The sequence below is a fragment of the Toxotes jaculatrix genome, chromosome 16 (genome assembly GCF_017976425.1).
Source record: "Toxotes jaculatrix isolate fToxJac2 chromosome 16, fToxJac2.pri, whole genome shotgun sequence".
NCBI classification, from domain to species: domain Eukaryota; kingdom Metazoa; phylum Chordata; class Actinopteri; family Toxotidae; genus Toxotes; species Toxotes jaculatrix.
Window position 1 is genome coordinate 22,508,723 of NC_054409.1, and position 27,317 is coordinate 22,536,039.

At 42.2% G+C, this 27,317-nt stretch overlaps 1 protein-coding gene across 10 annotated transcripts in view; it reads left to right on the forward strand.

Moving 5' to 3' along the window:
- The window catches only part of mast4 (microtubule associated serine/threonine kinase family member 4), a 76,834-nt gene that overhangs the window by 25,303 nt on the left and 24,214 nt on the right, over positions 1 to 27,317 (forward strand). For 5 of the 10 annotated variants that reach the window (XM_041059218.1, XM_041059220.1, XM_041059221.1 and 2 more), the window contains exons 4-5: positions 10,338 to 10,369; positions 26,919 to 27,007. In XM_041059218.1, the coding sequence (XP_040915152.1) occupies positions 10,338 to 10,369; positions 26,919 to 27,007 (121 nt within the window). Of the gene's footprint in view, positions 1 to 723; positions 835 to 10,337; positions 10,370 to 15,716; positions 15,869 to 17,590; positions 17,672 to 21,961; positions 22,398 to 26,918; positions 27,008 to 27,317 lie in introns of those variants that run through there. The other 5 variants (XM_041059226.1, XM_041059227.1, XM_041059224.1 and 2 more) reach the window with 3 other exon arrangements.

A 27,317-nucleotide genomic window follows, 5' to 3' on the forward strand; every position in this document is an offset into this window, starting at 1 on the left:
AAGGAAGCGTTGCCTACGTACAAATTGGCCCCGAAACAGTTAGTGTGACATTTCTCTCACCGGGTTTCAAAGGTCTGGAGCTGTTTCTTACTTCAGCGGCATGTCTGCCTATTATTTTCTCCCTCTTCCACATGCAGTGCTCTGTCTTTCCCCTTCTTTTCTGCAGTCAGTGTGAGCTGTGGTCTCAGGCGTCATGTTCCCGCCACCGGACTAACCTTCAGGTGTGTGTTGTGCAGTCTTCATGTGACTCATTGACTGCATTAAGACCAGGAGATGTGTTAGCCTGCCTGCCGCAGACAGGATGCCAGATTCATTGTTGGGGTCGAGGCAGAACAATGCTGGGAAGGATATCCTCTCATTTTCATGGTCACCTGGGGTGCCCAAAAAGCGTGGCTGCACAGAGAAATGAGTCTTGGGGCTCCCACTTGTCCCCGGTGCTCCCCCACGACACCCCCCTCGCTCACCCCCACCCGTTGCTACGCTAAATTAGAGCTGCCTATCCTCTCCCTGGTCCTCCCCCCTCCCTCTCTCTCTCCCTCTCTCTCTCTCTCTCTTCCTCCATCCTTCTTTCTCGCTCCATCTCTCCTTCACTCCTGAAGTTACAGAGGAGAGGAGCAAGAGGAGGTGTCAGCTGACTGCCCCCCTCCAATCAGATAAGTTCTGATGGAAGTGTTTAGCAGCTGCTAAGATCAGATTTAGCCTGAGGGAGGGAGGGAGCGAGCAGGAGGCAGGAGCGAGGCAGTGCAGCGTGGCTCTGTACCGGTAGGGAGGCATGATAAGCCGGAGCTCTCTGCCATGGACGAGTCCAGCATTCTGAGGAGACGAGGGCTACAGGTAGGAAAGCAAACGAGCCCGTGCCTGTGTGTGCGGGGCATGTGTGGTGTCGGTTGCTCTTTTAGCGGAGCACATTTAGGACTTTGAGACCTGATTGTGTTAACACTTGGCAGCACAGAGTGAGCAACATTCTGGCTCTGCTGTTGATGTGTGCTTGTGTCTCGTATGTGAGAGAATCTCTTGGCAGAACTGTGCAGACAGTTTCTAGTAGAATTACCAAAGAGGATGATGAGGATATTCACTCACAGTTGACTGAAATCGGGCTGCAAATGTTTTAATCTTCACTACTTTGTTTTCTCTGCGCAGATTTGGAAAGAATAGTTTGTGTGGCTGTGGCTTCGCGTTACTTTTTAAACAGCCTTGAATCATTTGTCACATTTAATTTGTGTTAGCTGCCAGCAGGGGGAATGAGAGCTGTGTATTCACTGAGCAAGATTGATTACTGTATGAAGTGCGAAGGGCTTTCTTGAGCTTTATCGACTTTTCATGATAATGGGATGCACGTTGAGGCTTTTGCCTTTCTGTCAGAAATCTTGATTGAAGCGTGAGCTCAGTTCAGGACACCGCTCGTAACGTATGATATACCGAATCAAATTATTCCTGCCATCACGCTGCAATAACATGAGACATAAATGAAAGTGGGAAGGGAGGACGGAGTGTTCTGAAATATGAAATTACACATTTCATGTGATTTTTTTTTTTTCAGACATCATTTCCTCCAGCCGAGCCGACAAAGTAGGTGTTACAGTGAAGCATAAATTGGACTTGATTTATCATTTCGCTGACTCTAGTTTGGGCCACTTACAGTGTAAATGATAAATATGTTGAGAAGGAAACCTTTTTTTAAATTCAGCTCAAACTATTGCATGTGTTTTTCATGACAATCTCCCTGTAATCCGTTTAATTATGCTGCACTATGGCAGATGAATTAAACCAGTAAAACTGCTTTTATGATCCGTCGTTCATTTAAGAATGAACAAAGGTAACTTTAGCTTGTTTGAGAACTTTATTTATTTAGCCGTCGAGCAAATCTCTAGAATTGAGCTGGTAACGTTTGACTTTCATGTTCACTTAATTTGGTGTCAATGTGTTTCTCTGTGATTATGGATCTCTGTGAAAATTAGACAGCAGAAACGCTGACATTTAATTTCTGCTCTTTGGTTTTTTATTTATTTATTTTTTTCATGGTCTTAATGAGTTTCTCCAGGAAAAACCAATAACATTTTACAACACTGTATTTGTCAAAAGCTTCTAAACAGTAATTTGGTGCACAGTTGTCCTAATCTCCCTCTTCCTTTGTTGGACGCCACCACCTCCTCCCTTGTGCTCTTTCTTCTTCACAGGACTTCTTTATGTGCCCTAACACGCAGCGAAACCAAACACAACGGTCGCTCCTGTGGCTACAGGCGTGCCGCGGCGCTCTAACTTTCACATTCAAAAGGAAACACGGAAGTTAGTTTGTCAGGCAAATGAGTATAGCTGGTTCAGCTCCACAGCTTCCTATTCATTCTCAGGCCAGGAAGGGGTGACATCATCCCAGTCAGACCTTGTTTATGGGATGGGATGTGGATGGTAAGAAGTGGACTGCGGTTTACAGTAGGGAGTGTGTCTGTGTGTGACCTCAAGTGACGGATGTTGAGATCTTTCATCATTACATTCGCCCTAAGCACTTTTCTGCCTTTTGTTTTTTTTGTTTTGTTTTTTTTACAGTTTCATGTGCAGGACTATGTCTTGGCCACTAGCCGTGACAGGAATTAGAGTGGTGGTGGTGTCATCTTACAGAAAACCCTAGTTGCCAAAATGTCGAACTGTTCCTTTAATGCCACATCATGGCATCTCAAAATATTTATCCTCATGGTGTTTTTGCTGTTCTGCATTATTGGCTCAGGTTCGGTTTTGTGTGGGAAAACTACTTGAGGAGAAACATTTTCATAATTATCCAATTATAGGAAGTACAAAAAAAACAAACAGATGTTATATGTGCACGTTTGTGCTACCAAAAAAAAAAACGTTTACTATGGAATTCAGTCATTTGCCAGATTTTTTTTTTTTTTGGACTTTATCGTCAATCACGAAGAACTAAGAGAGAAAGCTTTAGTGTGCATGTTGATGCCTAATGAATGTGACAGGGTGCAGAGTTTATTTTTAGACTTGTCGAAAACAACCGCAGACTCACCAACGATACGCAGGAGAATTATTGTTTCCCAGTATCAGACCCATTAATGAGTTCTCTAAATAAATTGCTCAGCTGAAGTGTGTTGTTCAGCTCAGCTCAGTATGAGTGTCTGTCAGGATTCTCAGCTTCTTGTGTTTGCTTGTCTGAAGCAGGAATGTCAATTAAAACATAATGGAATAAGCTGAAGTTATATGTATATGATGTAGTTGTTGTTGTTGTGTTAATAAATACTGTAGGATGTTGATTCTCTGGTATCCTTTATTTGCTTTTATTTTGTAGATGTGGTGAGGAGACTGAGTGGAGCATTGGCAGGGGGATGTGATGCACTCCTGTAATTGCTTTCTCCATAAAAGTAATTACTTCGGTTGTTTTGAGTTCGCAGCACGTCGGTAGACTTGTGTACGTTACTCAGATGCGATGTTATTTCTAATTCATGTGCTGGATGGTCAATTTCTTATTTGACAAATAAGTGAATAAATAATCCTCCAGATGTGTTTGCTGCTGTTGCAGCTGTTGTATCTAAAGCAATGATCCTGCCACATCAGAAGTTATTTGACTTTCAGGTTTAACAAGCACCTCTGTTCTCGTCTTCAGTGTCTCCGATAAGACGATTACCTTTAATTTGTGCTTACATCTCTGGTGTCTCATTGGGTTTGTAATCTGGTTTGTGACTGCTCATAGCCGCCATGTTCCCTCATTATATAAAATTTGTAGGATTTATGTAGATTTTAATGATGCCTGTGATACACATGTCCTTCATCTTAATTAGGAGCAGCCTGTCGGAAGCTGCTGCACCGCATTGAGAGCTTTACCGTACCGCTGACATCCGTCTAACCCTGCCTCGTAATAAAAGGTGGCTAACCAGACAGGTGCAGTGACATTGTGTGTCTCCAAAGAGCCGTTTGTGTGAAGTGGTATGAGCCAGCTGGTGAGATGCAGCCTGGCTGACAAAACGTGATGGTGCGGCACCAGAAAGGCCATGCGCTTGCACATTTCTGAGCACATTCCTCAGGGCTCGACCATACATACTGTTCATATTAACATAACAGTTTTTTTTTTAATGATAATCCCATGAAAGAGGCAGTCACTGCAATACTGTTTTTGTGCTAATTTGACCGAAACAAGGACTTCAACCGAAGCGCTGAAGAAAAGCTCTCATCTGAGAGGGACGAGTGAATAAGACATTTCTTTAGAAGACGTAAACAGCCTCTCCGCTGAAGTGTCCTTGTGCGAGACGGCGCGTTTCTTTCAGCTCCATCAGCCCTTCATTGATTCTGTGAAAGGGGGTCAAGTTAAACGGTGAAGTTCCTTGAGGAAGAATAATCGCAAAAAGAAAATGTTCGTCATCACTGGGAAATCATATTGAATAGAATGCCAGGCTCTTACAGGGGCCAAACACACCGAGCAGGAACCAGAACGGGTGGGGGTGCGGGGTGGGTGGGGGGTGCGGGGGTGTTTGAACCACTTGATGGTTCAAACCCATTTGCAAAAGAACAATATGAACATTTATGAACATGCTGGATTTATGCTGCAGAGGAGATGTCAGTGTGATTGAAACACAGAAAGTAAAACTGTTGTTAACAGTGTGTAGAACTGTGTGCAATAGCAGCCTCTGGTGTGGATCCAGGGAGCTGCCTCTCGGCTCTCTGCTCCTCCAGCAGATTAATACTGAAATATAAACCATTAATTCATCTATATTTGATCTGACTTACAAACCGAGGGAGAGTCAAACTACTTAAGAGTATCTGCATACGACTCTTCTCCTAAGCTAAGCTTGTTATTGTCCTGGACATGTTATTGACCATGTTAAATGTTAACTGTAATTGCTATACTGCCTCTTCATTCACACATTCACTGGCTTTAATTTACCAAGGAGGACATTCTTTCTGGTAAACAACTTTTTATTAGATAAACAGCAATCTGCTGAACGTGTATCTGTGAAAGTTAATTTTGCAAATTGAAAAGAAAAATTTGTTTTCTGTGCTGATGGAGCAGCCCTTTTTCCCTCCCCTCTTTTGTTGCCATTGTCTTGCTGTTATACAACTTGTGGCATCTGCCTTTTACTGGAGCTGACATCTTTCCGATGTCCTTGCAGTACCTGCCGGTCAAACTGGACCGACATCTTTAGTTGTTCCCGTTGGCGAATCCTGTGTCATCTCCTGCAGTTCGTCCTGTCCGCTGTCTGAGTCTGTGCGTCACTTCTGTCAAACATCGACAGAAACCAGTCAACAATTCAACAGTGAGCGAGGACATCTGTTACGTGCGAGTGCCAGTTACTAATGTGGTGTAACATCGACAGTATACATTTGACATTTTGACAAACAGAACCTCATTAACAACCAGTGGCAATCATCAAACAACAAGACAACGCGCAGCAGCAGTGAAATGTGTAAACACAGATGAACAGTAATATATCATCAGACCAGATACAGTTATGGATATATTCATTCATGTGATTTGGCTTTGAGATTCTATTACTGTGGCATTAGAAGGAGCTCCTCATTAAAAAGGAGGGATCATCAAATCACGGAGTCATTATGCTCAGTGCCAGTCTCAGAATGAATTTTCTCCCCTCTTACAGCATCGGATGAGACGTTTTTGACACTTAACGTCCTGCTACGAGGAGAAATGTGAGGATGCCAGCAGATTTAATCAGCAAAGCTCTCTGACAGCGTCCATGTGCTTCGCTGTCGAGTCTTTCCCTGCTCGTCCAGGAATCAATATCTTTCAGATGGAGCCGGGCATAATGGTGGAAAATATTACTTTGGACAGTAGGTTTGGGTTTACCCAAGTCGTCGTTACGGTTAATATAAGTCAACTCGTGTGCCCACGTATGATCAAAATTCAAGTCATTGGTGGTTTATAAATGTCCAGGCTCGTGCTACCCTGAGGTCAATGTATGCACTTTAGGAAGATCTTCAATCAGGCCCGTAATGTATAGTCTGTCTGCTTCCCGTACGACACACGTGTTGGGAGCAGATAACTGGTTTTATTGATCCGCTCGACCTCTCCTAATCTCCAGATAAACTTGAGGTCTCCGGCTTTCGAAGCAGCGTTTTAGATTAGACGAAGCTAAGATTTGATTTTGACTGAAGGCTTTAATTAAGATTCTTTTGTTTTTCCTGTGGTCACTCTGAAGACCAACAGGCATCTGTATTCTTTAAAGTATAAAACCGCCGAACTGAGCTCATCCCATAAATGCGCAAAACGTTTAAATGCTTTGTCACGTTTCTTTTGCAACAGAGATTTATAGTCATAGCAATAATAATAATAACATTTTTTTTACTTTATCCTTGTGGTCCTTGTGGTGTACCCATGAGCAGTTCAGTATACTTTATATACGTAATGGCGGTGGGCCCGGGGCCTGTTTCCCAATAATTCAGAGTGTTTTCTACAGTCAGTGTGCAGCTTTCAGCTCGCTGCCTTTTATGATTCATGTTTACTGAGTGGAAGTAAGTAAACTTTGATCGATTCCAGCTGCTGCTCGAGGACAAATCAAGCAGCGACGTTTCCTAAGAGTTTAAAGAATATGCTCATCATCTGTCACAATTTAATGTAAGTCAAAGGAAAAAGGAGGGAGGAGAGGACAGTGATACAGTTACACAAATCAGTTGTCTGAATTTCATTTGGTTCTAAGTTAAGCTTACCGTCATGTCGGCTCACCTTCTTCCTCACTATCACAACTGCACGTAGCTCTAGGCTGCAGTTTGCTGACTGCCAGATGAAGGTTGCCAATACTGAATCAGTGGAGCCTCTTATTACAGAGTGGTCCAGCAGACCTGGTCAGTGATCCTCATACTGAAGTAGCACTTCAGATGCAATGGGAAAGGTTACGGGAATATTCAGTCCCGACGGTTCTTCAATCTGTATCTCCAACGCAGTTCTTCTTCTATTTAACATAAATCTACTCAAATTAAAGCTGAGACTTTCATATAGTCTCCATTACTTCATTTCAAATTGAATGTACTGAAGCACAGAAGACGTCTGCGTGTACAAATACTTACTCTGATGTCACTCGAGGTGTTGATTTGACGACGTTATGATTTAATATGAGTTTAGGGATTTTCCTGCCAGTCAGCAGCAAATCACGGTAAAACCAAGTACACGTTTGATCTCGAGATGTAGGAAAATCCTTAATACATCAAGGAGAATTATTAATGAAGCATTACACATAGGCCTTTTACAAGAGCAGTGCCGTGACTTTGATGTGGTGTCTTTTAGATGAAATGTTGTTGCTAGAAGTCATTCGTTGACATTTACCCTGTGGAACAATAAACACTTTCAGGTTCATCGTGTCAGAATTGTTATCTCTCAAGCACTGAAAAGATTACCGGATAAACAAATGATTAAATGTACAAGGTTGTCTTTCAACAGCGGTTTGTCCTCCTGACTGACAACGTCCAAGATGAAAGGGTTTCATGCCGTTACTCTGTAGTTTGTCTTGCCCATTTGACGGCTCCTCAGTCTGTCAGAGATAATAGCATTTAATGTAAATACTTGAATTTATGTTCAGCATTTGAAAAACAGGTGAGAGATGCAAAATAAAGTTCTTCCTATTCAGTCTCTCACCGAATTTGTTTTGAATAGAAGTTTACATCAGCAGGAACTTAATACATCTCTGTTTCAGTGTTAAGACATTCATCTATTGTTACCTGTGAATCCCTGTGGGAATGGGGGATCGTGCAAACAGCTTTATTTATACGTGGAAACCTAATTTTGAGTCAAAGAAAAAACCTTAGAGAGAGTTAGAGTTTGTGTCTGTTTGAGGAAAGTGTCGAGCATCATTTATTTCACTTTGTGTAAATTTTTTTCTTGAAATCATTTCACATTCATACCGTGAATTTGTTTATTATTGGCGTGTCTTTGCTCTCATGTTGTCTTTATTACACACTTCACGCTGTGATTTGGCGCGCCATGATTGGTGGATATCCCGTCAGTGTAGGCCGTTCCCTGATGATAATTAGTGTTGTGTGAGCTGCGGTCATGTCTCCCAAGGAAACTCTCCGCCCTTGGTCTTCTGTAGGCAGCAGGGAAAGCCAGACATTAAGCCCTAATTGATAGCAGAGGGAGAGTGGGGCTTAGCACTTTTTCTGCTGACTGGAGCAGCCAATTCACATCAACTCAGTGTCCTGCACTGTCTCAGACAAAGGACCTCGCCCTTATCAGGTTATTATTAGACACTGAGACATCTAATGGTCAAATCGGTGGGATTTGTAGTAACAAAACAACACAGATCCAGTGTCTGGTTATTTATTGGTCCTCTGTTAAAGCAGGAGGGCAGATCAGTGGAGAGAGCAGCACGGGGAAATGTTGTGGGGGTAATAAAATAACCTCCTTCCTCACAACAAACTATTGTAATTAAACCCATAGTTTTGTTAAGTTTAATGGGCATATCGCGATCTGTACAGTGTGCTTGCCAGTCACTGTGGCTGATGCTGATCATGGCTTGCACCGTCGTCCATGTGGCCCTGGCACGTCAGCAGATGCTGCAGCAGCAGCAGCATCGTTTGTGGTCCGATGTGTTTTACTTATTCATTCCCGGCAGCTTTCAGAGAAATATGCTCTTTGCCATGTGTTTTTTTTTTTTTTTTTAAATGTGTCATATAATTTCTGTGAAGGAGCTGAATAACACATTTCGAGGTGTTGTCCGTACTTACGGCTTCACACACTGAAAGTGATGTTTAGGGGGGAAAAAATAAAATGCTTGCCGAGTTCTCTCTTTATGTTTTTGTAGCCACTGGATTTACCCGATGGAAAGAGCACACGCCATTTTCCAACTGTGCTTTCAGCACAAGGCAGCTAAAGTCACTAAGACGCTGAGTTCAACAGGAGGCAACATTACAAGAAATAACCAGCAACATGTTGTACATGTACTTAGTTTATTAGTTTGCTTAATAGCCTGATTAATACTTCAGGTTTGAGGCTGTAACAATCCAAAAAATCAGATAATGATATTTTTTAATGACTGATCAAACATGCTTTTGATGAGGATGAAATTATTTTTTTAAAGAACTGTTCAGTATCTGCAGTATGCTAATATATAGCTCTAGTTTGTTTATGTCAACAGTCTCAGCTTCGCCATTTACATTTATTCAATAACACGCATGTTTTGCAGCATTTTTATTGGTCTAAACACGGTTTGACTCTGTGGGTCAGTCAGTAGAAACAGTTTTATCGATCTGATATAACTTTTAATGAGATGTTCTGATTCAGTCTCACTGTACTGTGGCTGCTTTCTGTGCTATATCTTAGGAGGAGAGTGAAAACCAGCAGGGCTCTGTTTCCACTGCGTTCATTTAATGTATATTACATTACTGTAAATCCTTCTCTGTCATTGTGTTACAATACAACTGCATCTCTTTTAGCCTGGAAACAGGTTCATTAGACTAATGTGGTGGGGAAAAAAGGAAAAATGTAAATATATTTTAATTAATCCTCTCTTTGTATTTTATGCTCAATATCCACCATGTACATACAGAGAGAGTTTGTGAGACCTTTAGACATTGTGTTGACATAATGAGTCAAACATGTGTAATGACTGCAAAGAATTTGCAATACTGCAAATGTCTGCCAGCAGTATTGCTGTAACATGCCTGTGAGAAAGCATAATCTCTCAAGAAATCAATGAGGGCATTGTTGCTGCTTTTGCTGGACGGTGTCAGCGCAGAGAGCAAACTCTGATCTCTGTCAGCAGCATATACACAGCATTATATTTAAAGAGACTAAAAGAAGCTAAACACAGAAGCCGACTGTGAAATTCAGCTGTATTTGTGTAACTAACTGTCGTACCATGAATTTCATTTACACCTGATTTAGGTGTAAAAGGAACTTTACGTTTCCATTTTTTTCACATCACAGAAATTGGGTTCTCAAAGAATTAATTAATCAGGATTTAACTTCCACTTTCTAATTAAATTTTTTTATTTCCATGCCGTTTTATTTAAGAGGGAAATGGGACTGGGAGAGACGGTGTCCTGCCATTGGCCTTCGTGTTCACTCGCTTCAGCCGTTATGCGATTTAAGGGAGCAGTTTTAAATCCAGATGCAGTCTCTAAACTTCTTTCCCAGCTGTCTGTGATGGGAGGTAACAGTTTCACACCTGCTCTGTGATCTCCTTCCATATGGTAGCTGTTTGTGAAGCTGTAAATCTGCAGCAGCAGAGTAGTGGGTGGTTCATTTTATATATTTATTATATTTTTTTTTAACAGAATCTCAGCATTTTTCTTCATTTTCACTTTCTTTATTTTACTCTTTAAAGTTTGATGTGATTTTGATGTGTAAACATTTTGAATTTTTGTACTTATAATTCTTCTCTTTTCATTTACAGAAAGAGCTGAGTCTTCCTAGAAGAGGCAGTTTGTAAGTACCTGCAAATATGTTCTCAAACCCTCTGCTTTAAATTGACTGGGTTCATATGTTGGTTAACAGGATCACCATGCAATATAAGCCTCATAACAATGTTAGTGCAGACTCATAAAGACTTGAGTTGTTAGTTGTTTAGTCTGCTCAGTCTAACCAGCGTCATAAACACATTTTCCAGTGATTCCCTAAAACAGCAGCATGAGGTTCTTGTTGTTTTTTTGAGTTTCACATATTCTGTTGCTCCTCAGCCACATTTTTTTCAATCTGTGTACCGTGTGTTGAGTCAGTGTCGGCAGACCAGCTGTAAACTGAGGTGAATCAGCTTAGTTAAATAGAATTAGCATACGATAATTTAAGTTTCCGTTTCAAATGTGTTGACGATAATGAAAAATAACACAACATAAAAAAAGAATAAATACAATAAGTGAACAAGAACGAACACACCGAAGACAAATCTGGGACAATCAGACTGACTGATTACTTTGATAGCCACAACATTGCCACTCTCAAGCGTGCAGTCCTCACAAGTAAGAGCCAGCTTCTTCTGTTGCCTTCACCTAAACTATCTCCCTATGAATTGCACATTCTGTAATCTCTACATGAAAGTCGTTTTCTTCCTGTGTAGATTCTTTTAATTACTGATCACCACCTGTCGTGGGTTGGGTGTTTTCTTGAGCTGGTTCAGTGTTATGGGTTTTTTTTTTTTTGGGCAGTTACCAGCAGTATGTGCAATAAATAGACCCCCCCACTCCTCCCCGTCTTTCATTTTATCTGGAAACACCCCAAAGATGGCCTCTGTGGAGCTTATTCATGCAATTCCAACATTTCACTCCAAAGTTTACCTGAGACAGGATGCGTGTAGCACTCACCTGTTTGAGAGATTTTTCCAATGAAACTCCCTCCAAAGTTTTAAATTTGTCACTTTGTGAGTTTCTCAGAAATTGTTTTGGGGTTCGTATTAAGATATTTAACTGAAAGACATAATAATATCCATTTAAAAAAGATGGTGGACTTTTTGTTTGAATCAGATGTTTATGTCTGAATCAAAAAGTGGATGAACTCGCTTCTGGTCTGATGTTGGTCCAAAGACAGGATGTGTGCAGAGAATTAAACTGTCCCTGGGCTGGTTGGTTAGATTTCTGTTCACTCGATTATTAAAGGTGATTCTCGGCCATTGATTTATCAGATGAATTACAGCTTTTAAGCCATGTGGAGGCATAACAGACTCCCCGGACTATTGATTTTGGTTTAGTTTGATATATTTCATGGCGGAGGAGAAAGATTTACCCACGACACCTCGCTGCTCTCGCTGCCACCTCACCAGAGGGGGCACCTGCTGTAATAGAGGTGAGCCATTACTAATGGTGATCTGCTGTGAGATCACCAACTGCACCGGTTTATATTTAGAGCGCTGCAGCCTCTAGTGACCTTGGTAACCATAGTAATGGTGTTTGGATATGACAAAGTTGATATGAGTGCTTCAGATTCATCATAGCTGCAGTTTATTTGAACGATTGTCACCTTTTATCTAATTCATCACCTTGAAAAGGGGAAAAGTGAGTGTCGGGTCACCCTCATGTCTCTGAAGACAGATGTATTGACTTCTCTTGATTGGTATTACAGCTGGGGGGGGGGGGGGGGGGGTATTTATTTGTGGCTGATGGATCGTACCTTTTAGACTATGCCATGTGTGAAGCTGTTTTCAACATGAGCCATTCTAGTTGAGCGATTACTGGAACCTATTTATAGGCTGACCTTAATAACTGGAAGTCTTTTGCTGGGTCCAATCAAATAACCGAACAAATACAAACTTTGATTGGTTAATCAAAGTTTGTATTTGTTGGCAGCTCAGTATTCTGGCGCCGGACTTGTTGACCCGTGTGTTAGATGCCGTTCCCATTTCTCATCGTCAGCACGAAAACGCAGCCTGTTGCATTTTCGGCTCTAAGGCACCGAAGCTGCTGCGCCGCCCAGATGCATCAGCTGCAACAGGATATCACAGAGAGGCTGTTGACTGTAAGCTCTGTTACATACTCTTTTCATGCTGAAATTCAAACAACAGATGCTGTCGACCGTACTTCATGAATTTCAGCACAGATCTCTACAGATGGAGTTACTGTCAGTGGTTAGCCACACACAGAGATTATTGAGTTGTAGTTTTAAGGCTGATGAGTTTTTTTTTTGTTGTTGTGGTCAAGTATGAAATACATCCTACTTCTGGCTGACATTTGCTGACCACATTGTTCATGCTGAACAGATAGTCAGGAAATCTCCAAACCCCTTTCTTCTGTGGCTCTTCAGCGGTGAAACCAATTTTCTGCCTCAGCTCAGCTCCTCTGTGTCTCCATCACCTGTAGACCTGCCGAGAGCCCCTGCTCTCATTTGCTCTGCACCTTTGTCTTACTTCTTAAACCTGCAACCATCATCCGTGATCTGCTAAATTTCAACTTGTCATTGTGATGCAGAACAGGAAGGAAAGCAAAACTTGTGGTAGAAACACGATGACAAACGCAATTTTAAATGAATGATGGTGTTACTGCAGATCTGCTGGATGAATGAATGGGCAACTTTCCAAAAGGAAAAAGTTTTGCCCCTGTAGTTCCAAACTGCTGGAGGATAATGGGTAGCTGCTCCGAAAGGAACTGAAAACGTCCATTGCCCGACAGCTTGCGCAGCAATTATCACAAATAAGCTTGTGCTAAAACGTTGCATTGCTGTTCTGAAAGTCACTATCGTCACCTCACCTTCTCCTAATGAGAATGCTTTGTTCTAAGATACACAAACAGAGAGATCCTGAGTGTTCTGTGTGCGATCTCCATTAAATAATGTTGTCACAAGATTTTACAAGAAACTGCCACAGTGGAGCAGCTTTAGACAAAAGCTGTGGCATTAATTAAAAGGTGCTAATAAGGTGTACACACTGCTAATTCCAAAACAAGTAAGAGGATGGTGCATCGTTCTGTATTAATGAAAAGCTTTCTGAGCCACTTTCTGTGTAAATAAAAAGCAGAGAGAATTACTGTTGCAGAGACGGACGCGGGTCTTCTTTTCTTCCATCGAGGTAGAACTGATTTCAGATGAATCCGGGCTGAACAATACGAGCTGTGCTGTGAGTCAGTGGAACTTTTCCTCACCCCAAGTACAGTAGCAGTCATACATTATTATGAAAACCCTGGTGAGTCACTCACCTTCACCCAGAGCCACAAATTACCAGAACAAAAAAAAAAATCTAAACTTCGACAAATGGTTTTCAGAAATGAGCTCTGCCCAGGTAAATTAGCTGTGCTGAATATTTTTTCCTTTATTTCTGTTTTATAACACTGAGATTACATTAAGTAAATACACTTAATGTACTGATTTATTTTTCTAGATTTCTGCCTGGTTTTAGGCTTTATTACCTTGGGTTTCAGCATTTCTGCTCAGTGTCCAGAGGGATTAATCTGTTCTTTGGTGTTCTCTTGCTCAATGGGAAGAGGAATGACAATTTCAGTTTGTTGGCTGGAAAGTTTAAGGTCAGGTTGTGGTCCAAACGAACTAGTTTGTGTCTTCTAACTACGTCTGAAGGCATAAGTGTTTACAGGGGGAAGGGTGAGACATGATGGTAAAAGTTAGGATATCTGAGCACTCTTTCAGGCAATTTTTTTCCTGAAAGACATTTTTAGTGTCAGTTGAAACTAACACTAAAATGAATGAATGAATGAAAAAGGACAGTTTGAGAGGGAACTTCTTTCACTCGTTACGGAACTTGTCAGACGCAGCCTCCCCTGCAGAAGCAACAGATTTATTTATCAGCAGCACAGAAATCATTTTTGAGATGGTGTAAAACTGCCAGTGTCAGACCAAAAGTCAATATGCTTGCTCTCAAGTATCTGCTTTGCGCTCATCAATATTAAACATCTCACGTATTTGATTCAGATTCAGAATAAACTTTACTATGTATGAATGTGGATTATATGAATTATTTGCCGTAGGTGTGCAGCTCAAGTGGCATTGCAGCATTTACACTTTGTATTTTTGGATAATCAAAATCCCTGAAAGTTACAGGTAAAGGAAACAATAGTGTTGACTTCACGGTTGTACTTGTGACCTGCTGTACTCTAGAAGCAGCTCTACATCCTCTTATGCTCCACTTCCTGCCTGCCTCAACTGCTGCCTCTGTGGTTAACTCAGTGTTTGGTGTCACCCGCGGTGGCTCTCGGCTCCTCAAACATGCTCACAGTAATAAAGAATTCATGGCGTGCTGTTGGATGAGTGAGTGAGGCAGCGGCTGAGTGTCGGCTCTGCTCCACTTTCCATGCTTCTCCGTGTCATTCCAGGTTTATCAAGAGCATTGTCACACAGCAGTTAGCTGTTACAGTTATTGCAGCTGAAGTGACTCATGGCAAACACTACACGTTTTGGTTGTGTCATTTTTTTTTGCAGCGCGCTGTCAAATTATCTGAATAACTCCCCTCCTTTATCATGCGGTAGCTCGTCCTTAGACAATTTCCTGCCAGTGAGTCATTGATTCATTTTGACTTATTGGGATCTTGATGGTTTGGCAATAAAGCGTCTGCGAAAATGAGTGTGGATAAAATGCATCGTGGGTGATTTTAGTAATGATAACCAGTAGCCTCTGTGGTGTTTTAAATCCCTGCAGGGGCTAGGGCAATCTGGTGCGTCACTGTGCTTTATTACTTTGGGTTTCAGTATTTTGATTCCACACTCACACCCAGCACTCACATGCCTCCCTAATTTAAGCACAAACACAGAATTCATGCTTCTGTTTGCCTGCAAGGTTAAACGTTATAAACAAATTCCACTGCAAGCTGAATTTTTTTTAGCTCTGCCGACTTGAAGTCAGTGCATGTTGTCTGAATGGCTCCTGTCTTGCCGTACACTGACTGATGTGGACTGGCAGGTAGTGGTGCATTATGTTTTTCATTCGGAGATGACATCATCCCTGGTCGCGGTGGCATTGCCTCGTAGGGTGCGCTCCTTGTGTTCGCATCTGTCAAGGTGACTGCGCGCCGAGGAGCAGACAAAATGTAGATTTAATTTATTGCATTCGTTTCTGCTATGTGGTAAGTCACCAGCTGGTGGAGGAGTTGTGGTGGTTGGGGGGTGGGGAGGGGAGGTGGGACAAACGTGCATGCGTTTGTGAAGGAGCAGGGGGCGTGTATGAGGGGAGGGGAGAAGGGGTATTGTCCTGCCTCCATGCCCTCCGCAGGCAACTGAGGATCTCATTTGACAGCTTCAAGGTGGAACGTGGAAAGACCAAAACAAGAACTGTAGCCCCCCCTTTTTTTACCCCCTCCCTTTCTGTGGGGGGAGAGAAAACCAATCCGTCTCATCGCACTGTGGTGGCTGGGTTTGGCTCTTTGTCAGTGCAAGGGGGGCGGCAGGCAGGCAGGCAGGCAGTGTGAATGCATATCATGACCACAATAGAGCAGACGAGCACAGTTCAGCCATGAAAGCCCAGCGGGAGAGGCTGAGAATTCCAGGGCTGACGCTAGAGTGAGTATTTTCCTCCGTTATCCTACCGGGGAGGCAGCTCCTCTGCAGTGTGTAGCTTCATCTGTCTCTGTGTCATGTTTGTTGCTGTCTTTCACTGTGCAGTGTTAGCATTAGCAGCAGCATCTGCAGCAGGAAGTCTAATGTCAGATCCTTCACAGCTAGGCAACAGCGGCTTGCTTGTGTTTGTGTGTGCCTGTTTGTGTGTGTGTGTCCACGCATTTATGTCCTCATGCATGTGTGTGTGTGTGTGATAGACAGATAACGCAAAGGAGTGCCGCAGCTGCACAACATGTTTTATTTGCTTGCGTGACACACACACACACACACACACACACACACACACACGCGCGCGCGCGCGCCATGCACATGTAGGAAACACACACATACTCGTAGCACACCTATGATGAGTCTTGTGCCAGTGTTTGTTGGATGTGATCAATAAGGTAAAAAAAAAAAAAAAAAGCAGTGAATCACTGAAGGCTGTGTTTACATGGCAGTTTCCCCCTTTTATCACAGCCACAGTCGTTTGTTTGACTTGATCCATTTTTTTTTTAAATTTAGGTCAACAAGGCATTTGTTATGGTTCCCTCCATGTGAGGCTTTAAAACCCGAAATTGAAAGAGTACAATTGGAGTGATGAGCGACTGCTGAGGGCTGTATTGTGTTGTATCAGCCAACATGTTAAAATGACCACAGTGCATTGTGTTTATTTCTTAGTGATCCTTAAAAGAAAGGCTAGCAATATTCTATATGTGTCTTTCTATCAACAAATCCCATGAAAAGACCACAAACAACAGTGTGTTAATTTGACTCTCAGCTCTTTCCAACTTCCCCACCCTGCCTGTGACACTCCCAAGCCCACTGGTTCTTAATGAAGATGTAAATCTTCAGAAATAGGTCATAAATATCTACTCTCACTTCTTTAAAAAAAAACAAACAAACAAACTGAGCACTGCAGTTTTTATCAAACGTTTATCAAACCATTGAGAGCGTTCAGTGGGGACTATTTTTATCGGTGGATTAATCCACATTTGGTTTCTCTACTAAGTTTTGACTGCAGCAGGTGCCCATGTTCATCATAATGAAGGAACATGTCACCCAGTGCAACGCTGTGGCTCAGTATTGTGTTTTTAATAGTTATAATACAACAATAGAGCTTTATGGCACAAAGGGATTTGACATATTAGGCTTTGAATACACAGACAATAGGATGAGAAGGATCAGTTCATTGTTACATAGAATATAGAAAACATTAGAAATACATACTCCCTTATTTTACCAGGGGGATTTATTTTATACGTGTGAATGTTCTGATGAATGATTTGGGGCCTCCACTGCAGTAAAAGTCACTCACCTCTATATGACCTAATGCTCTGCAGTGCCTCTGCTGAAAGTTCAGTTTAAATCGGGCTCAGTACATGGCATCACATAGGTGCAGTGCGATGCTCATCTGTAACTTCCTTTCTGATTTCTGGCGAGTGGAGTCGAACGTCCCCAGTGTCAGCCAAATATTCCAGAACCAGACAAATGCCTCGGGAACCTGCCCTTTAAACACAATGTCGGTTGAGCTGACAGGATATATTCACTCTTCGTGATGCTGCTGTCTTCATCTAGGCACGTGTCTTAGCTGTGGGATGGGGTGTTGTGTGTGTGTATGTGGGGGGGTCTGTCCTGTGTGTATGATAAAAGACAACTATTCACTACACTCCATTTAACTTACAGCCTCACTCCCCGAAGCTTGAGCCCCACTCCCACTAGTCCTTGCAGCCCGTGCAGCCCGCTGCACGCTTTTCATTTCTGGAGGTAAGAAAGAGCTCTTCAACCACGGCTATTTCGCTTTGAAAGACCTGTTAGTGCATGTCCGAGTCCATCTCATGTTCATGTGTCACAAAGCCGGACCTGGGTGTTCAGTTTGCCCTCCCAAAATCGCCTGCCATTGAAATGACATTGAAAGAGGAGGACACAGCACTTATATAATGTTGATAGTTTCACCCCTTCCCCCATCTTGCCCGTCTCTGTTCTGAGGTTTATGCTTCTCTTTCATGTGCTAAGTAGGATTTGTGGCGTTTGCAGTACATCAAAGTGAAGAATGGTCTCAATCTGTCTGAATCCCGGCTGAATTGATTCATTTAGGAATGAACAGTGTTCGAAATGGTAAAATCTGGCTTCAGATTTCTCAGTAATGGCTCCATATCCAGGCTTATTGCTTATATCTCATCTAGTTTCTGATTAGTATCTAAAGAATCTGTGTGTGCTTACAGAGCTTCAAGATTATTTTCATTTACGAACATCAAGACTTTTATCCTTGTGTCACTGAAATGATTATTTCTCTGGGGGTTATCGTGCATCAGTGATGTCTGAGACGTCACGTCCTCTCTTCGAACTCTGCATTTCATCCACCAGGACGCTCTGAATGCATCTTTGCTCGTGGACAAGCTTCATTTGGGGTTTCAATTTCTTCACATAGGGCATCTTGTTGGTTGGTTAACTGTTGTTTATGCGATTAGCAGTATGTGAGGCATGTGGATAAAAGGTGGCCTGTGATCCATTCGCCTTTCGATGGCGTGACAAATTAATGTGTTGTCTGCGTCGTCTCTGTCTTTGACTGGTGTTAATCACACTTAAACACAGTCTGTGAGATCAAAGGACGTATCCAGAGTTTTAGTTAAAGGTGGATTTTCTCTCTCTAAAGAGTAGGTTTACTCTTTTTTTCCAACCCTGAACACATTCAGTCGTCGTTTTTGTACAATTAGTTTATTTCAATTTTCAGAAACTTCCTGCCTCTCTTAACCATAATCCAACTGGGACCTGATTGCTGAAGCCTTAGAGGGAAAAAAAATGGAAATCTCGTGGTTCGAGAATTGTCTCTGAGAGTCACAGTCTGTGCTTTCTGTCAGGTTTAGTTGGTTTTATTCAGGTCGCTTCTGACGCAGATTTTGTCAAAAGAAATTGTTGGAATGAAACTTGGAATGGTTTTTTTTTTTTTCCAGCTCATTCAAAACACTCAATTTTGAGAATTCTCCGTATCAATGAATAGCATGAAACACCCACCCATGTCACCTCTGATCTCCTCTTGTTCTGCTCAGCTTTCATACAGAGTCAAGTGGAGCTGGCATTTGAGTGAGTCAGCTCCATACAAGAATGTGGAGATGTTTTCAACTTGGTGTTTTGTTTTTTTGTTTTTTTTTTTTTGTATGTTTTTTTTTTTTTTTTTTTCATCAACAGTTTCAGTTTTTATTCCATCATGTACCAACACACAGGGTTTGGTGTTTCAGTGACACTGGACCATCTGCATGTACGTGACCATCAGATAGCAGTGCTTTGCACCTCACACTGCTGAGGCTGTGGAATTAACTTTGCGGTAGATTGCATTTCATTGTTTTCAGATTTTATCAGACACTTGTACGTGAGGTGTATTTCGATTACGCGTGTATGCTGACTCTGCTGTAGGACGCTAAGCCAGTGGCGGGAGCCTTACCTTTAAGCTGCTGTAATCAAACCTTCTTATTTTAACGGTGGATCTCGTGACTGCTTCCTCGTCGTGATGCCTTCGGAGACTTATCACCTGACTCAGCAGTTATTTGACTTGTTATTTCAGCTGTTCTACAACTTTAGTATTTTTGCAGCTTTGTTTTCGGTGGCTCCGCAGTGCATGACCTAACCAGTTCACCACATCAGCTTCCTGTATGTGGCGATAATATGTTAATGAAGCAGCAGATTTAATTGCTCACCTGCACACAGAGCAAGTAAGAGCCCGAGAAAGGCCTTAAAAAGGGTTCACTGACTTCCTTATTTCATATCAGTTATCAGGGCAGACAGTGATTTCACAAAATATATTGACCTTTCACAGGATTTATGAATGATAACAGATTGGTGCTCGTGCTAATTACAGTGCTGCAAAGGATTACGTTTTATCCCCTGTGAGTCATTATGGTTGGGCTTCTTCTGATAATAGGCAATAACGGTGCTCTAGATACTGCTAATACAATAACACTATTCATTATTTTTCTTTGCACATAGAAATATATATATATATATATATTATGTTGTCCAAACAGCTTTTTCGTATCCTTACAGTCTGTATTTTTATTTCACTAAGGTCATCGTTAAAATGCTGGTGTTAGTGTCTTTATCTTGCAAAACTACTAGAAAGGAGGTCATAAGTCACTGAGAGGACAGTAGCCCACGTTTGCTGCTCGTGCTCGTCAGCGTTGCCGGTGACCTCCCTGTTCACGCTGCTCTGTGCAGGTTTGACTTTGAACCATCTGAACCGTCAGTTCTTATGTGGAGCACAGAAACAGAGCAGAGCCATAATTAGAGTGAAGGCTGTCACACTGGCCTGTAGGGAGACACAGACCGAGCCACTCTGAATGCACACACACACTCAGACTTTGTACTGACAAAAATGGCTTCTGATAACACTTTATTACAGAAGAGGTACATCTAAGTAGAACCATCAGTTATGTGCCAGTCATGGTGGTTTTCCTCCTTCCTTCCTTTCATCGGTTTCTCTCTGTCTCTCTTCCCGAGCTTTTGAATCCCTTCCAGGCAGCGCACTCGCCAAGTGATTAGGCTCATCCGCAGCATCCTGATGGTCCTCAGGTCTGACTGTGCACTTCCTCAGTGAAGCTTTCAACCAGTCTCTGGTTGAAAGTTTCCAGTCTTTCTTTTTTCTCTCCTGTACTTTGAACATTAGTTACTGTTAGAATTATAACTGGCCAAATAGAATCAGACCTGATTCTAGGCCATTTTAATGACCTGCTGCAAGTAGTGAGTCTTCACAGCTGTTTGAAAGGCCTCATTATTTTGGTTCAGTTTGTTATTATTTAAAAATATATATATATAATAATTGGACCAGAACATAAAAACACCAAACTCAGGCAACAACACTGACTCAGTGAAACAATTAGTCCATCGTCAGAAAATTCATCTGAAATGATTTTTGGTTCCAGCTGCTCAGATCTGAGCATTTCCTTCTTTTCCTTGACTGACATGAAAGTAAACTGGCAATCTTTGGGTTTTAGTCCAAAGCACGACGTTTGAAAACATCACCTTAGGCTCTAGGAAATTGTGAAGGCTGTTTTTTTTTCACTAAACAGGTTTATTATTATTATAGGGGACTAAAACAACCCGTGGATTTTTGGTTGTGTTACCTGTTCCATCAATCATGTGATCACAGCAGCCTCAGACTCTGCGCACACGCAAATAGCGGCGCTCTTATCGCAGGTCTGGTGCCGTGCTGTTACAGCACAGCCATGTCTGTTTGCAGGGCTGAACTTTGCTCTCTCCCGTGGAGAATAATCATTGATATATCACTGATCGGCGATCAGTCTTGGGACTAAGGTTGGATTCTTTGCGAGAGGTTCATTATGGTTTGGAATATGTTTTGTTCGTGGCCCCTGACAGCTACTTCAAAGAATTTGTCTGTATGCTTTGCTCCCCACAGGCTGCTGTCAAGAGGCGACGCTAAACTGACACATACATGCAGAGCCTGAAAATTAAATTCATCACTGAACTGACGAAGGGCCGCTTTTTCTGTTATATGTGTGTGTGTGCACACACGAGTTCAGCTCTGCTGAAAGGTCAGATTTATGGTAACTGAAGCAAATTTTTAATCAGTCAGTTCTATTGTAAGTTTGATTATTGTAAACCTGGATGAATCTTCCACATCGGCACGTTTCCCAGTAGCCGTCTGTGTTTGGCTGCTTATCTGCCGACAGAGTCAACAAGAAAACATGAGTCAAGGATCAAAGGTGATGAAGTTAAGGTGAGGCTCCCATCAAATGAGTGAGGTAGGACTGTCTGTGCAGGGAACAGCTAGCAGGAGAAATCCATGCAAAAGCACAGAATTTCCATTTCAGATAGGTCCTGCTTAGTACACTGACCCACCAGACTTTTGGAGGGGTGCCAGTTTGTGAAAGCAGCGAGTGCACAGCAGCATCTGCTGATGATGCAGTACCCTTCTGTCTCACAACCCCCCCCTTCACAGGATGGGAAGTGGTAGATGCCTGTTACATGATATGAAGCATGTTGAGCGAAGGGAGCGGGATGAGTGTTTGGGATACAGAACACAGTCGCAGTGAGACGGGCAAACAAAAAGTCAGCTGGTATTAGGTGTCACGTCCCTACAACAGTGGAGGCTGTCAACACCTGACCTGGATCACACACTCTGTGCCTTTCAGGATCCTCCTTGGATTACTTTTTTTTTTAAATTTGAGGACAGAGGAGGACAACGTGTCCTCTCTGCCGGTGTGTTTATGCCGCAGCTGGCTGCAGATGTGCCTGTGCAGAGGAAGTTTGGACCTAAGGAGAGCTGTTGTAGGAGTACTAGTCAGGACTGCGCCGGGGGTCGCATCCTCCTGAACCCTGAAAGCCGTCGCTTCTCCTCATCATCTCTTCAGAAGCCCCCGTTGCATCTCCCTCTTTGGCATGACTTGGACACAATGTCAGATTCTAGTCTGTGGACGGTACTGTCCAACTTTAACATGCCACATTTCTTCAGCGGAGCCCGTCTGCGCCGCTCAAAAAGGTAACGTTTGAAACAGTTTGAAGTGCTGCCGTATTTTCTTTTCTGTATTATGGTATGTGGTTTTACAGACAGTTCTTTACGATTTGAAACGGGATTTAGTTTCTGTTTCGCTGCAAACAGGTAATTTGACATATAAGTGACATATAAGTGAGCAAGTGAGCGGCAGGAGGGATGTTTTTCCTCGTGTTTACAGTGGGTCAGCTGAGCTGTTTTATGAGGCCAGTATGAATAAGAACCTGGGTGTTCCCCTCTCGCCTATTGTGTATTATTTGCTTTGCGGGTAAAGGGATAATTGAATGTTTGTTGTTGAGGCAGTCTCATGTTCTTTACACAGGATGTGTACTTTCTTACATTTCATCCCCATTAATTAACAGTGGTAAAGTGGAAATTGTTATTAAACTGTGCAGAATGTTTCTGTGGAGGAAAATGCTGTGGTTTCATAACGTACCCTGCATTTCATTTGACTTTAACATTGCCAAATGAAAAAAAAAAAGTATTATTGCTTTATGTAATCCAGAGTCAGTGTATAGACTCTGGTTTATAGCTAAGCTACTTTATCCCAGTTTTTTGTATATGATGGAGCCACAGTATTGGTGAAGCCCTTATAACTGATATTTATTTTTAATCCCTGTCCTGACCTATTTTATGGTGCACAACAGCTTAATATGAAATACTGGCTGTTTTTGGACATCTTGCATCAGTAATTTTTTTTATTTTCCACTGTCAGATTTAGTAGATATTGATAACTGAGGCTTTATGCTGTAAAAGCATAGTGTCAGAGATCACAGCTGTATCAGACTTAAACTGAAGTGAGATCAGCTGAAATGGCCTGCAGAGCTTTTACTTATGTCATTAGTGTAACGTCCCCTCTCTCACTCTTGCATTTAACTTCAGTAACAAAGCAGCTGACAGAGTTTTCTGTGGTTCAAGTAGAAAAAGACGATGCAGAAAACTACTGTATATATTCTGTAATATTGAAATCTGTGAACATTTTAGAAATTGGAAGATGTAAGAACATTTCTGCAGCGGTTAACCGTGTTACCACCATGTGCTGAGTTCGATATGTCATGCAGTGTATCTGAAAATGTAAGCCCCCCCCCAAAAACAAGAGATTTGACAAAGTCGAGTCTCTGTAAAGCCGTGTAATACTGTACGTCTTCAGATGTAGAAAGTGACAGTGGCCTGTGAAAACAGCTGTCTCCAGTGGCTTCAAAAATGATCTGCAGTGCTTTTTACCCAAGCGGCACGTTTTTTAAATACTATTAATAGAGCTGTGTGTGTCATATGTCTGACTTTGAATTTAGGTTTGTCAGCGAGGAACAGCAATTTATGCGGCAATGCGCTTTGTCAGCTCACCTGACAGCTCTGACAAGAGAGCAAAACTTCCGGGAGTAAAAAAGAATAATCAGGGCTTTTTAGTCGACATGGGTCACGATCAGACGTTTCAGAATCAGAGGTTTTATCTATTTTTGCTTCTTCCCGTGCCCAAAAATAAGCAATCACGCCGAAATCCAAGAAATTGTTTTTGACAGATTCAGATTACTTTGTAATAATAAAGAGTTGCAGTAATGTAGGTCAGTGTAAAATAGGAAATACATGTAAAATGCAAGGTAAAAGTCAAATCAGCGGCGTTTAATTTAAGTATCTAGAACTTTAATAAAGATCTTATTAGATTATTTTTAGTCATCGGAGAGGAGCCAGGCTTTCAGGCCGGGAGGTTTCATGTGTAATGCAACAATGGTTTGATGAGGTTGAGGGTTCTGCATATAACCGAGACTGTTAAACCTCACATGGATCAGTTCCAGGAATCTCACACATCTGCAGTACAGCATACAACACTGGCCTACTTTCTCCCTATCATCTTCGCCCAGGGCTTCTTTATACCCCATTTAAAGCCTCACTATACCCACACCGTTTTTTCCCCTCACTCAGCCTTTCTGGCCACAGAGGTGCCTCCACCAAAGCTCAGCTCAGCTTAGCATCAAATGTGACAAAGATGGCCTCCGTGCCATCATAACCTGTGGCGGTTTCCCCGTAAAGTAATCCAGAGGCGGTCGTTTTAATGTCTCCGTGAGTGGCACTCAGCTCCCTAATAGAGGTTATGATGGTACAAACCCTGGGATGGGTGGTGAGAGGGTGAGGCAACAAGAGGGTTGATTGGGCAGCAGTGTGGCATTCTCTTGGCCTAATCCTCAGTGAGAGGGTATAAATAGATCTCGTTAAATCTGATCCTCTTTGACTGAGCACCTGTGCACCAGATATTATTCACTCCCTCCCCACCGTGATAAATGATTCATGGCATGTGTCCACACTCCTGATTGCAGGGGTTAACCCTAGAAACCACTTGAGTAAACAAGGATGAATGGGATTTCAGTCAAAATAGGGTTTCCCTTCTGATTTAGGGAGACTATTTTGGAATTTGCTGTGACAATGGGCCAACAACAGGAATGCAGGGAACTACACGCAGCTTGGGATGTTTCCAGGGTCTGTTACCGGTCATTCTCTGAACAGGTGTTGCCTATTGTACACTTAAAAAGGTGAAGGTGAAACCTGGCCTTAGCACCTTTAAATTTGTTTATAAATTGCACCTGACATGTTTTCCTCTTGTCTCTAGATGCAAAAGCTGTTATCGTCTCCACACATGGCTGAAAATGCAAAGTTGTCGATATCCTGCAGAGAAATAATCTTTCTCTGGGAGCCCAAACATCGAACCTTCAGTTCCGATGCAACTTTAAGCCTCGTCAGAAATTTGCGTCCCCTCATTTATAATCATCGGGCTGCTGAGCCACAGTAACCACTGATTGGTTAATATTTTGTCTCTGCATATTTGTTTGTCATCTACTCATCATCACATTACACATTAGCATGCGGCTAATTGCTCAGTCATTTAGCAGGAGCAAGGCTTCCTGTGTCCACTGATATTTCTAGTGTCGTCGTTAAATCGATGCATCACATTTGTGGGAAATTGCCCAGAGATCATCAACACCAGCACGAGCACGAAATCATTCGCGGGCCCCTTGAGTATCACTGTCTGCACTGATCCTTCCTAACACTTAAGCATGCACTACAGTGCTTTAAAGCTAATTGTTAAGTAATCAGATGATATCAAATCATATCCAGACAGGTCTGGTTTGAGTATATGTCTCTTAAATGTTCACACAATCTGTGTCCTTTCTTGCATTAACTTTTGCGAGCATGAGATTGAAGGATCCGCTGAATGATGGATGATTTTGGTAAACTGATCATTTAACTGATACTAACGTTAGTGTAATTATCACTTCCTAGATCTTAAAACATGGTGACAGCAACCAAACAGACATGGACTCAAAAGTTCATCAGTCAGGGTAGCTAAGATCAAATGTAATGGCCATGTTATCGTTGTTATCAGCTCGTATACAAAGTTGCTTCGCTCTTCCTTGTTGCTGATGTGACACTGAGGCTGTGAGGGCTCTGCAGTGGCACCTGTAGGAGCTGCTCTGCAGCAGCGTTGACAAAGGGATGAAGGTCACCTGCTCGTGCTTTTCTGCATCATTGCAGAGGCCCATGTGCATTTGATCGTTCTGGGCGATCAATGCTGCAACACGCAGACAGGAGAGCTGTAACTGTGACGGACTGACGCTCTTCCTCCCTCTCTCTTTCTCTCCCTCTCTTTTCTCCTACGTGGATGGTTGTTCTGCATCTCTGTCACTGGAGTGAAGAACTGTGTCCTGTAGCCGTGCACCACTTTGTGTCTTTGCTCTTCGTGAAATATCTTTTTGGCTCTTTGCTCAAATATTCAACGTCTGAGAGAAAACGAGAGACTACATTTGTTTTTGTGTCGTTTGTGTTATGCACAGGGTTGAAATTATTATTGAATAACATCTTAAAAAATTCTGTTGGAAATGGTTCAGTTCTCTGAGGAGGTTATGTAAGGGGATATCATTGAGTCTCTGACCTTGAAGTGAATTTCATGTTCTTCAGGCAGTACGTGTTTCCACTGACAGCCTCTAATTTGAAAGTATGAACCCAAGACTAATTGGGACATTAAACACTGAAGCTGCTTTCTGCGCTGAAATATTTAATTTTCCTCTCAAGGTTAAAAGCTGAGCTACGTTTATGAGTCACATGTTGTTGATCACAGCGGCTCCTTGTGAGTCACAGTCCTGTATTAACATGACCAACAAACATAAAAGCCTTCTGAATACTGTACACAGAACCGGATTTTTTAGTGACTGTAGATTTTTTTGTGGCAGTGTATGCATCAATATTTATGGTCTGCTCCAAGACTGTAGCCTCCCTCTGAGTCAGAGGAGGAGCATCATGGTCAGGGCACATTTTGGCAATGTAATGAAGTATTCGGCTAAAAATATGTGAAACTGAAAGTTTGCATTAAGTGTAATTGAATGTATATACTTTGAATACCTCTATTTTACACTAGGTTAGTAAATTCATATTTCCAAGTCATTTGTTGTCATGAAGATTTGTGGTAAGTAGTTTCTTTGTCCATTGTCCTGCCTCATATTTGCCTCTGTTGTTTTACAGCTGCAGAACGAGCAACAGAAAAAGCCTGATAGGAAGCGGCCAGTCATCAGGTTTACCACGGCCTCACTCCCCTCTCTCGTCTCTTACTGGTGAGTCTGTGTTCAGTGCATGTGGACGCCTGTTAATGTGTTTGCACTGTGTCACTGCCCCAGAGTTAGACACATACCCGCTGTTGCAAAGAGGGGGAGCCATTTACTCACAATGTTCTCTAACAAGAATACCATTGTGTGTCCATTGTGTAATGCAAAGACAAACAAAATCTACTTTGTAAAACAACACAGGAAAACACAGTCTTTGCAACATATGTCTGTATAATTCACCACTGTTTCCCTGTCTGTAGCTTTAAACCCAACAATGTCAACAATATTGACATCACCAAATGGAGAAAAAAAAAAAAAA